The sequence below is a fragment of the Centruroides sculpturatus genome, unplaced genomic scaffold (assembly GCF_000671375.1).
Source record: "Centruroides sculpturatus isolate CEXI.00-Female unplaced genomic scaffold, Cexi_2.0 scaffold470, whole genome shotgun sequence".
Taxonomy (NCBI): Eukaryota; Metazoa; Arthropoda; class Arachnida; order Scorpiones; family Buthidae; genus Centruroides; species Centruroides sculpturatus.
In genome coordinates, this window is record NW_019385042.1 from 309,475 (window position 1) to 323,078 (window position 13,604).

General features: G+C 33.0%; 1 protein-coding gene across 2 annotated transcripts in view; it reads right to left on the reverse strand.

The window, feature by feature from the left end:
- LOC111633770 overlaps nt 1-13,604 on the reverse strand; it is a 31,929-nt gene that overhangs the window by 1,987 nt on the left and 16,338 nt on the right. The window contains exons 3-7 of one of the 2 annotated variants that reach the window (XM_023378396.1): nt 12,715-12,856; nt 12,385-12,507; nt 12,147-12,257; nt 11,948-12,075; nt 4,138-4,645 (exon numbers count right to left, since the gene is read on the reverse strand). In XM_023378396.1, the coding sequence (XP_023234164.1) occupies nt 4,169-4,645; nt 11,948-12,075; nt 12,147-12,257; nt 12,385-12,507; nt 12,715-12,856 (981 nt within the window). In that variant the 3' untranslated portion in view covers nt 4,138-4,168. Of the gene's footprint in view, nt 1-4,137; nt 4,646-11,947; nt 12,076-12,146; nt 12,258-12,384; nt 12,508-12,714; nt 12,857-13,604 lie in introns of those variants that run through there. The other variant, XM_023378397.1, reaches the window with a different exon arrangement.

Genomic DNA, 13,604 nt, shown 5'->3' on the forward strand with positions numbered 1-13,604 from the left:
ACTGAATAAACTAGTAAACCAGAATTACACACCCAAACTCCGGCATACATCAAACAGTTTATAAAACAAAACATTTTCAGTGGGCTTGAGTCATCCTTGTCAGGTTATGTCTGCCTTTTGAAAATACAGATTCCATATTAAACATTGTTGTAAATTTGAAAGTGGGACTTAACCTGATGACGGTACCTTATGTCCACTAATAATGTTTGTTTTCCTTACAAACTATTTGATATACGTTGCAGTTTGTGTCCGTAAGTTTGGTTTGTTTAATGAAACAGTAGAATTATCACCATTTCCTATTATTATATTTAAATTGCTGTTTGTTTCTCAAACATTTTTAAGAGAATTTTAAGAAACAATTCATTTTATATGAAGTACATATCAAATCAACTTCATTAAAATGTTGAAAAATGTATTTATTAAATTATACATCATNTACAGTCGACCCCCCATAACACTGTTGATTTTTCCGTTTTATATGAATTCCAAGTTGTACGAGTCACTTAGATTTTATAAATACGTGAGCCGTTCACAGCCCAGCACACGTATTTGTAAAATTTAAGTGACTCGTACAACATGGAATTCATATAAAACGGAATTATCAACAGTGTTATGGGAGGGGTCAACTGTACTATATCTTTCATCATTATTCTTTTTCCTACATATACATCATAATTTCTTAATTATTATTTAAAAAAATTCCATACATGTTTTGCTATAATTTCATATTTGTTAAGTTTTAATTCAGATCTCTTTTGTCTTATGCTTCCTAAAAAATTTCTTGAATAAATGTACAAATAATAAATTCCTATACAACTTACTTCAATTTTTAAAGTTTATATTTAACATTACAGGGAGTTCTGAGTTCCATTCTAACGGCTAGGTTGTTAAGTAAATTATCAATAAATGAGAAGCTTAATTGTTTTTGTAGAAAGGAAAAATCTAAAGCAGTGGATCCTAAAGTGGGCAGTGAGTAAATCTAGATCACCTTTCTGACGTCCTGGAACACCATTCATACACTTTTTATTGAACGGGACATTAGCATCAATATATTAAAAAATCTATAAGAAATTGCATGTTTTCTATTCTGACAAAAAAATAAAGCAATAAACTAATAAACTTTATTGTATTGAATAAAATAGCAAGACATAACTGCCTACAAATATAAAGTAAATTGGAGTAAATCTGCAATAAAAACTTTAAAGCCTTTTTTGTGAACACTCAAGCTAGTTTATGGAACATCATGGTTCTAGACGGTCAAAAAAGAGCAAGTGGGCGACAGGGAAGCACTGGAGGAAGGATAATAATGGGTGACCGTAGCCAGAGATTGGGGTCACCAACTAACTTTTCCTTTCTTCTGTTAGAATAGGAAAGCAGAAACATTGCATTTAATAATTTCCAGATGTGGAGAACGATGTACGGTAAGGACACAAAGTGTGAGGTTCATAGAAGTTTTTCTAAGAATATTTCCAAGCCTTTCTCACACAAAGGAAAATGAGTTAAAAGCATTGAATATTTAAAACAAGCATGGCCACGTGAAGAGTAATTTTGGGGGCTATATCTCGCAAAGTGTCGCTCCCAGAGGTTCGGTTCCTTCGACTGTTTTGTTCAAATCAGTATGCTCTACAGCCCTGTTAGTGTCTTAAACGTATTATTCAGAGCTTGAACTAAGCCCACAATTTGGGTATTATTAATAAGATACATAACAATATTGTATGTGAACCAGAAAACAGATTATAATATGAAATATATAAGTATTATTATAGTAATACCAGACCTAAAAATGAAAACAGGCTCCATGTTAACTAAAATTAAACAACTTTAAAATGCAATTGATATTTTGCAAAACACTGGAGTTTAATTGTAATTGCAACCCTTGTTATATTTATGTAGGAGAAACTGAAGAACTTTAAGTACTAGATTATTAAAACACATATGATCAATTAAATACCATTACGTAAAACCAGCAGTGGCTATGCACTGCAACAAGTAGAGTTGTGAAATAAGTAAAACATCAATTAAAATATTAAACAATGAAGATTATCTAATAGACAGACAATACTACGAACACTTAAAAACATTAGATGTTGTATATATAAACAAACAACACTACTGAACCCAATATAACATATTACTAAAACCAACTACTGCCGTGTGCTATCGGGCTATATAACAGAAGTTATATACGATAAGGGTGCTCGATGCGTCCCCAGCCGGCACCGTAGTAACCAACAATGATTATAGCATAATGTTATATATATTGGAAAACGAGATCAAACCAGAGGTCAGGGTAGCGTAATCGGCAACGCATCAGCACGGTAAGCGGACGTTGCAGGTTTGAGAGCCACTTCTTTTCTTCCAGTTTAATCCAAATTATTTAATTTATTAAGAGATGGCATGTAAGCCTCCCTCTAGTATCAAGTTGTTTGTTAATTTATTAATATTAGATGTTAATGATAAATAAAAAATTAATAATAGTGAAGCATGAAATATGTAAATCCCAGTTGTCATTTTTACCCAATGGTGAAGTAGCTACAATAATTGTACTACACTGTAAGTTCAACTGTAAACATGACTGTTACTATTAAAAATGTAATATAATTTTAAAATGTTCGCAATGGGACGTATATTATATTAATTTAGGCCTGCTCATAATGTAATTATCACAGTACTGTACAGAGTGGTAGATATAAATCTGGAACAGGTCAGTTAGTAAACCCAATATTATATGTATACATTATAAATTTTTTTTCAATTATTCTTTGATGTTACCAGCATCAGTTTCTGTTAACTCTACCATTGTAATTTTTGAGATATTACTTTAAACTAAACACAAATGTTTTGGCCACATTTAGCGAGCTTTATCGTGATAAAATGAGCAAGTACGAGTGGTGTGTTTCTGCTTTTAGAAATACAATCGGCAAAAATTATATAAATGGTAAGCCAAAAAATTAAGGCCGAGAGGCCTTAATTTTTGGGCCTCTTAAAGGAAAAGAAAGGAAATATTAATCGCGACATTCGGATCAATATTTTAATCGTCGAATCCTTCAAATGCGATTCTAATGAAGTAGAAATTAATAAACAAAATATGTAGTTTTGGAAACACTTCTCATAGCGAATACTAACTGACTATGAGAATAAAAGTAAGACTAAGACTAAAAAAAAGTTAAGTAGTATTAAGGTTCGCAATCGCATTAAATTTTATTACTATTAATTAAGTAGATATAAGTCTTCCTACTAACAGCCGCTTTGGCACTAACTTCTACACTTAATTAACTGGTGGCACTCAATTATTGGTGTTCGCTACACTCGGGTTTTCTTTTAGACCATTCGGGGGACTACTGCCTTGCAGCCTAAAACTGCATGCCAACATCAGACATAGAGGGTACTGTAGCCTTATGTATGCCGTTTAGAGGGATCCTACCTTTCTCTACTTTATATGTCCTCTCCCTCCTCCTTCCCCTTACCATCTTTTCTGCCATCCAAACACTTCACGTACAGCCAATGTCTATATTTTTCTATCTCTGAACTGTTTACTCCTCTATAATTTGAGAATTATGTTCATGACAAATTTGTTATTCTTTATTGTATAAAACTGTTTACACTTAAAATGAATTCCTCTGTTCTCCTATACTTCATTTAATGTGATCCGTTTAATTCTAGTCATAATTTATCCACATTTTATAAAATAACTGGTATTAGATTTTCGAACTGTCAAGTGTGCTATTCAAAGAGCAACAATATACTATATGTGACCAGTGTAAAATTTAAAGACAGTCTAGTTTCTTTTATTGCATATAAAATTTGTATTTGATAGAAAAAAAATCAACAGTAAGAAATGATGTTAATTTCATTATTTGAAGTAAAAGGAACCATTCTTTATACTCGCGTTCGTATTAACAATTCCTGATTTCACTAGTGATATCATCTCATCTCATGGTGCCATATCAGGTTTTTCCCGACCTCGGCCACANATCAATGCTTACAGCTAAACATCTCAGTCAATCTCGTAACAAACCTCTGCAGAAATGAAACACATATTTATGAGATTTCAAATGATATGGCACTTCACTGACTTCATAAGAAATATGTTGCAAACTTCCACTTTTTTAGTGAAATTGCATTTGCAAATTCCAAGTGACTTAGTAAATCAGTTGATAATTTGTACTTACGTGCCAATAATTTGTTCAACTTTATCTGAATCAGTTCCTTTTATGGTAGAGTCACGTGGTTTAGAAATGGATATTTCAGGATGTCTTCGCATAAATCCTTTGACCCAATCGCGTCCTGCTAACTGTTTGTTCACATTAAATTTCGTTTTTAAATTCATTTCTTTAGCCAAATTAAAGGCGAGTGCCTGGATTGCTTGTTGCGTGGGAAAAATTCCATTGTTTTGCATCTCTTTGATATGCGTAACTATTCTCTCTTCTGCCTCCTTACCTAGATAACAGGAAGGACCGAGGCTTCGTTTTACGGTTAAATCTTGCTGTATGTACCTCCTTAAAGTTCTCGAAGGGATATCGTATATCCTGCTGGCTTCGTTAACCCCTAACGATTTCTCTTTTACGCAACGAATAGCTTTCTGGAGATTCTCCTCTGTCCATTTACCTCTGGTAATACAAGTTCGTTGATATACACCATGTATCTGAAATACAAGCAATTTGAACTTATAAATGCAATGTTAAATTTCAGAAATTTCTCATACAAAATGCAGAAAACATATTAAAATAATTTCCATATCAACAATTTGTTATAATGCTTCATCTTGTAAGTAAGGTGCAATGTTAAAATAATTATTTCTTGTAAAAATTTATAGAAGTTTTTTGAAAGACATAAGAAATAGTCTGTATTAAATGCATCCCACATCCTAAAAATAACTGTATGTTAGCAATCATTTATCTATGCAATGTTGATAATATCTAAGAAAAATGCAAACTTGTACTGTCTAATTGAAAACCATTTGTTCTTATAATAAATTTTTTATTTTATTTGGATTACAGGTGTTAGTTGGTGCTTTTATTCTAATAAAAATCTTCGTATGCTTTCAAAGTTGTTTGAAAGATTAATACGTTCATGGGTTATTCATCTACACATGTGAAATTTAAAGTTCATATAATTTCATAAAAGAAGTTAATCCTTTAAATTTATAATAAATTCATTTAACTAGAGGAATTTGAACCTACAGAAATGAAATATAAAGTGCATGAGAAATTTATAACTCTTTCTATTTAACTATAAACATTCTCACGATCAACCCGTGTATAGTTTACAGTTACCGGCGCAATTTGTCATAATGTTGTCATTCTAACACCAACTTTAACCCCACACCTGCTAAAACAATTGGTCACCTGACGAATTTTCCCATCACAAAACGTATAAAAGCCCTCCTCCTTCCCCTTACCATCTTTTCTGCCATCCAAACACTTTACGTACAGCCAATGTCTTTATTTTTCTATCTCTGAACTGTTTACTCCTCTATAATTTGAGAATTATGTTCATGACAAATTTGTTATTCTTTATTGTATAAAACTGTTTACACTTAAAATGAATNTCCGAAATTATCTCAGAGGTATGAAATATTATTGTGAACTCTCTCTCTCATCAGCAAAGTCGAAGGAGTTTTGTAAATTTTTATTTAGTTAGCGAGTTAAATAAACTGTTGTTTTGTTTTTAAATGGTGTTGTTACTGGACTTTGCCAACGTCTTATCGTCGACCCCTCCGACTCTCCTTCACTCGCGTAATGCGTAACTGAACAAACACCATCCTTGAGAAGAAAGTAGGTCACCGACCTGTGGCCGGAAGGAGAGGACTTATTTTGTTGATATATACATATCCTACATTTTAAAAGCTGCCAAAAGATATGATTTTGGCCACCGCTAGAGTGAATCATACTGAACTATCTCCACAGCTGTACTTGTTCGTTAAATAGTAAAGTTTGCTTTGGGAATAAAATGCAGTTGATAATAAACTAATTAATTAAATTATTCAATATTAAATACTTTCAATTAGGTACATTTAGAACAGTAACAAATATCATCTTCATCTGTTGATAATATACTCCCACAACATTCACGCACCTATACATTACATTCAATGCATTGAATCATATTTTCTGTGCAGTCATTGTCGCACAATATATAAAAGAAATCGTCTCCATTTGCAGATACAGTTATGCCTGACAATGGTCCGATGTGTTATTTAGAAAAGCTCAATAATCTGTTTTGCATTCCCATTTTTGGTTTTAGCTTTGTTTGTTTTCCACTCTTTTCTGGTTGTTAGTACATTTAGATATGTTTAATTTGTTATCAAAATCATTAGCCACTTCTTTCAAAACTTTGGGTTCATTTAAAGAATCAACAACTGCAGAATCAAAAAATTGATGGGTCACATCCATTAGCTTTAAAGGCACTAACAGTATTACCTGCAGCTTGGTATCAAGCTGATATTATCAATGGAACATCATCATATTGTATAATACATTTACCCATGTCTCAAGTCATCCATCAATCTAGTGCTTGGTTATAAAAAATTCTGTATAGGACCAAAACTCCAACAACCAAGTGGCCACGGCCTGTGTTGCATGGTCTTGGAAATTGCAATAAAATAATGCCATTGGTTTGTGCTCCAAAGAATCTAAACTTACAGCAAGTGCAGTGTGTCTATTAAGTAATGAAATGACTTGCCGTTCTAAAGCAAACTCCAAATAGTCAGTTAAATGTTGAAGCAATTTAATGACTAGTTCGCCTGTTATAAAGCCCTGCTCAGCAAGTTTTATTAAACTGTCTGGGGTGCTTCTATTCCTAATTAAGATGCTAGGCATTTTCTTTTAAAAATAAATATTATAGGAACAAATTTTCCTGATGTATTAGTGCAACAATTGTTGTGTTAATTCCTCTTTCTCTCCTCTGACTGACTATCTTTCTATATTTTGACGGTACCATTTAGGAAACGCTGTCAATCCGATGACGATAACTTAAAGATATTGAAAATGTATGTTTTTTTCTCATTTTCTCATTAAATTACTTGAGACCTGTTTCCGGCATTTTGGTTTTATTGGGGTTTCTATATTATTATTATCCAGTTTTTTCAGTTGTATATATTATGCTGTTATGTATAATCATCCAGTACACAATAATGTCTCAAACTACAAGAAACATATCCCAGGACACTCTTTGTACCTTGACTCCTTACATTTCTTGAAATTAGATAACAGCCAGAACCAGGAATTGAGGTCACTGCCGTGAGTCCAAATGTTCAAAATGTGTTGGTTAGATGTAGCAATTATCAGCTCCTCCACTATTCTTAACAAGATTTATCTTTCTCCGGAAATATAATCTTTGCTTTCTGTCATTTGGATGAGGAACTTTTATCTCATTAGGATGAGCAATGCCAATGCTCTTTTACTTGCTTTCAGAATATGATGCACACAACCCATGTACCAAATACAGTTCCAAATCTCGGGAAGTGGTGTATATAAAATATTATTTTTTATTATCACAATTCATACCAAGTTTATTCTTCTAAGTTGTCTAAATGCAAATTAATTCATTAAAATATGCACAATTTAGCATTAAGAAAATAAAAGTGATGGCGTTTTGGGCTTTTTTCTTAAAATTGGCATATATCTAATGTTTGTTAGGACATGAGACTTATTGGAGTACAACAACACAGCCAATCTACCAACAGGAATTGGATAATGCTTGTTATGAATACAACTGTGTCATCACATTACTTGTGTTCAACTGTAAATCATCATTGTAATTGATTGTTCTCAGCTTGTATGCATATTGTCTGCTGCTATCTCGTTGGTAGTTATCAATTGTATTCATTCATCTGGCCAGAATGGCATTTCTTGTTCTAATACCCCAAACTTATGTGATAGGTGGGACCAAGCAATACCTGCGTAAGTCAAATTTGCGTAAGTCAAGGTATAATTTTGCAATTTGTGTAAAATTCGAGTTGGATGTATGTAAGCTAATAAATGTTTTCGTTAATCTCATCTTTTGATTCGTTCACGGTTACAAGAAATCACCACATAGAGTTTCTCAAGTATCTGTAGATATAACAAACAGAGAAATAAATAACACAAAATAAATTGTAGCTATGTGTCGATTCCGTGCGACACATCTGAACATGTAAGCTGAACAACAGTGTGGGGGAGTGAGTAATCAAGAGTTGCGTGGCGCTCAAACAAAAGATGAATCGACGAAATTTGAAAATTGCGTAACTCCGGGTTCACGTAAGTCGATGTACTGTAAGTCAAGGTATTACTGTATATAATATTATATATTGTCTTATCTTTAAATTCTGCACTGCATGTCAGGACTGTGTATTCACCCTACTCTAAATTTTTCCTCANGACACATGAAAAAAACCCAGAGCACTGCACGTTGGACAGCCCATTGATCAGGGAGAAACCAATGACACTACTAGTGTTATTCACTCAGCTACTGGCAAGCTTAATTTGTGTCACTGTACAGAGACTTTTGGGACACTCCGTACACACATTTGTATCATTTAAAAATAATAGCGAAAGTTAAGATATTAAGATAAATAAAATACAATACTGATCCTTATGCTATGCTCTCAAGTACAGTTAATGACTCAGGTTGCCGATAGCTGGCATGAGAGTCGCCGTTACGCAAGAAGTTTGTTTATCTATTTGGTTAAAAACTGTTTAAACCAATATGTCAAATAGTATAACAGACATAACAGAAAACTTATCACACTGCTACTGGTAGCATAAAAATGACACTTGTATCATCAGAATGCAATCTTCTATCATTTTAATGTTACCTAGCATTGTGATAAGTCTCTGTTATCTCTGCTATAGTATTTGAAATATTAGTTTCAACAATTTCCAAGACAAGAAGCTCTTCTATAATGTTTAAAACTGTTATATCGCTATGTACTGTCAATTGCTATGTTCTGTGCTGTTTAATAAATAGGTAATAATAAAATAAGTAAATAAATTTGTGTCTTACTGTTTCATTACATATGTATGATGATATAATTAGGAAAACCGTAGCTTATCCTCGAATATATTTAAATAGCCATAGAAATTTAATACGGATAAAAACAAACTAGCTTTTAATTACTTCTGAAATATCCTGAAAGAAGAAGGAAAAGCAATCGACATTGGACAGATACTTTAACACCCCACAAACATAAATAACATGACTGATAAAAATACAAGACTGTGTATATGTGTATTTTTATTATTAAATATAAATAAACGTAATAAGAAAGTATATAATTTTTTTATTTTTGTGGGTCTCCGGAATGGTTTAATCAAATTCCCATATAAATTTATCGGTTAACATACAATTCAGATAGCTAACAAAGTCTTGGAATTGATTCTGTTCATTAACCCGAACACCCACTGTATTTTAGTAATTTATATAATATTCTGCACTATCAAAAGTAAAATATGAATAAAGACTTATTGATGGCCTACTACACCTGTCCTTTATTTATATAGGTTCAAAATAACACTAACATGTCTTTCTTTTAGCCTCCAAGTCATCACTAATCACTATCAATATCTAACAATGAACTCTTGCCATCCTACATTTACCATTTTATTTGTCAACCTCTAACTCGTCATCCCCTAATCATAATGCCTGTAAATATGTTGAATGTGTTGNTCGGTCATTTCCCTACCTAAATTTAAAACTTTCCCATTGTCACACATCTTGATATTTCCTCACTGTTCCGACTTGCTACAAATGAAGTACACCCCAGAACAACACCGTATAGCACATTTTTGGGAAAGGCAAGATTTTTGTGGAACATTGACGTATAGTATTCATACAGAATACATACTGGCAGGCCTAATTTCCATCTGTAGGTGGCATTTCTGTTCAGACACTTGAACGATTCATTGGAACATTGTTGTATAGCAAACAAGACGGCTGATACTGAGAGTATTCACATTTAATCGAGTGACAAAAAAACAAGTCAATAAGTCAAGAAAACAAGAGTGATATGTTGATGATATGTTATAAATTAACTGCAGAACTTGCAATGTTACATTTATTATGTTCTTTTTGCTCCTCTCCTTTATATTTTTAAAGTTTATTAAATTAGAAGTGTGTGTATAATTTACTATTATCTAATATTTATCCTTCAATAGTTAGCATACAGCATTTTCCCTTATTAGCAAGATACATCATTGTTTGGCTGGTACACTCTTTAAAACTATTTCAATTTTGATAAATTCAATACAAGACTGTTAATTATAAGTACTATCGTGTAATGACGTACCTTTTATCTTAATTTAAGAATTGAATTGCTATTTGTTACCGGATTTATAGGTTCATTAATGTAAGTAATTAGTACCGGTAATTGAGTTAGAAGATATCGTTAATTACTATTAAGTTTTCTGATATAGTGTTTCTTATTTCTCCTGTAAGAAATGGAAAATGAACTATACATTGCTGTTCTGAAGTGTACTTCAAATGTTACTTATCACTAAACTTGAAAAGCTGAGGTGCAAATTTTCTTTAAAAAAAACAGACTAGAAAACCAAAATTCAGGTTGTTAGATGTTTTAGAAGTAAAAAGCCAGTTATCTGTTTATATAGATATATATTTAACAAAGTAGTTTTCATTTCTGAAATAAAATTAGGCCCTAACTGCTCCTCTGTTAAGACAGTGGAGAAAATGAGTGACGTGTCTCCAATTCAAATACATCAACTTCATATTTGAACTCGTGTGGTGTCTAATCTGTTTAAGTAACCAAACCTTTTCGTACAGAGTTCCACAATTTGAAGCAAACATCAAGACCTGCGAAACATCTGTGGAAATCGTCTTTTCTAATTTCTAAACTCTTAACAGCATAGTTATAATAGTCTTCCTGTTAACAGACTGACAAGTATGTACCTTTTCAGCACATTGGTTGTTTCACAAGAAATAAAAAAGTGGATAGTCTAAAATAAACAAATAAACTGGGTTGGTTCCTATTTCTTGTTGTTTTTTGAAGCTTCTTCATATGCAAGCTGCATATAGCTCTTCCTTTGCTTGGTTTGGTAACATATTAAGTCCTTGTATAATTTTCTAAAAGGATATCAAATTCTAGATGATTTATCTTGTTAACAGCAATCATTGACTATATTAAAGCTGTAGCCAGTTTCCCTATGTTTCTTTATGCAGCGAGAGTGTAGCGAAGCAGTGATGGCCAATTAGAAACCAGTTTCAGTGTGTTCGCTGTGAAGCGCTTCTCGAGCGCTGCATAAAGAAACGCAGGGTTTACATGCGAATTCATTCGTCTTGCTTCTGTATCCTCTGCCGATGTTGACAATTCCAAAATAATACTTATCCCTCCTTTTCATTCTTCTTTTTTTCCCTATTGGAAATATGTTTTGCATGTTTAAGTCACTGACCGAGCAATGTGTCCGAGCTGAAATTGAGAAAACACTTTTTTATAGCTAGTAACTAATACTTCCATGTATTAAATAGCCTATACTTTCTATAATAAGATAAAATGAATATAACTAGAGTTCTGCACTCCAAAATTTAATAGCATCATTGCCCCTTATATACAAGTTACCATACCAAATTTAGTTTCTTAATCTTTACCCCATCCCAAGAGATACTCTTTTCACACACACACACAATTCTTTTATAATTGTTTTTTTACTTTTCTGGGTTCGCTGGCTGTCAAAATGTCAAGATTTGCAAACCACCAGAAGTCAAATTGCCATGATTACAGTACTTTATGTGTGTGTGTGTGAAAAGAGTGTTTATGTGTTATGATATAAGAGCTGGAAATAAAAAAGAAAAACACCTCGACTACCGCAGTCGTATTGTTTGTTCAGTAGCAATAGTTTGTGTTAGCGCATTGTCAATAATACTCAACTGAGGATGTTTGCTATTCCCAATTGCTACACTACATTCATTAATGCAATAATGACGACAAGCACCGAAAATTCCATTATTCATTTACCTTGCGCTTGAATGGCTTTTTCGCCACGTGCGTCTTTATATGAAATGCTAAATTGTTTTTAGAGACAAACGTCTTCTTGCATATTCTGCATTCGAATTTTCCGTCTCTTCTGCTGAAACCGTAGCCGTCTACAAAATTATAACAATTATTAAAATTACACTTTAATTAAATACATAATAACTCCTTCTGCATTTGTTACCTTCTTCCCAAAATTCCGTATCTCTGTCGCCTAATGGAAAATTAGTCGGACCGCAGGCTGCCAGAGCATTTGCAAAGTGTATGGCTATGTCACTCCCATTAGATATTTCGCCTAAACGATATAAAAAGTATAATTTTTCATTCGACAATACAAGAATAGAAATGTTGTTTAGTAATCGAGCGTACAAAATGTTACTTTTCAGTGACTATGCAACTCCAATTACGAGATTTACACGTACGTTGTGGCATCAACTCCACTTCTTCTCCGATCCTCTCGTCGGAATCAAGAAAGGCTAAAGAGTTTTCCGTATTTTGTAACACGTATTCGGGTTCGTCTTCTATTTCTACTTCAGATTTAACAACTGTAAATTACATAAGAACAATTATTACTTTAAAGAAAGGAAAGGAACAACACACTCATATTAAGCTGTGTTCAGATAAGCTCTACTTTGTTATTTTGTTACATCTAGCAATGAAAGAAAAAGCTATTTCTAACGCCTTCTTTGATTGGCAAGCCATAACATAACAACATAAGAAAAGCCCATCTGAATACATGCAGCTTTACTTACTTGAAGTATATGCGTTACCTTCCGTGCAATTTTGACACATTGAAACAGAATCGTTTTCGTTTAACGGATTTAAAGGAACAGGTTCCGCGCAAACTGAATCGCCAGATATCAAAGTATCGTCGACGGAATTCCGTCTTTCTCGCTACAATTACAAGCAAACAAAAGTCCCCATATAATTATTTAATTAATCAGCAAAGTTATCCAAGCATACAGTTTATAAAAGTTTTGTTTAGACATCTCAGAAAAGCTCAGTATTTATTTCCAAGCATTTTTATATAGGTAAACCACCAAATTTCTGGCATCCTGGAAAGCCTTGCCAGATTAAGGAAATATCACTACCAACAAGACCAGTGTAAATAATGTAAATAAGCGTACCCTACACGCAATGCCGCCCGTGACGTCCGGTAAACTAGTATAGCAGCGGCGAAAATTTTGAGTTTTCTCGCATAATTTTGTCCGGATTAGAAAAGGCTCAAACCGCTGGATGTCAGAAATTTGGTAAAGTAACTATTAAAAAATGTAGTGACAAATTATATTTAAAAAAAGCAGCTAAATATTTCAAGATCGTAATACTATATTATTAAAATAATTCAAATAGTTGTGGAAAATTAGCATGAAAAATTCAATTTTTAAAAGGAAGTGCAATCGCGCTTAAATTACTGATGCCTTAAATAAGTATTTCCATATACCTCTTCTTATATTTGAGAAGTTTGGCTTGGTTTGTTGCAGTTATGGCAATGCAACACTTGGGCGATCTGTCTTCCGAGAGGTCTTTTTAAGGAAAACTTGCCCCTATTTAGGCGTTAGAGACATAAAGAAAACCAGAAAAACTCCACATGGCCAGCCCGTTTGAGCAAGGTGCAAACCCACAACCGAACTTCCAGTGTTCA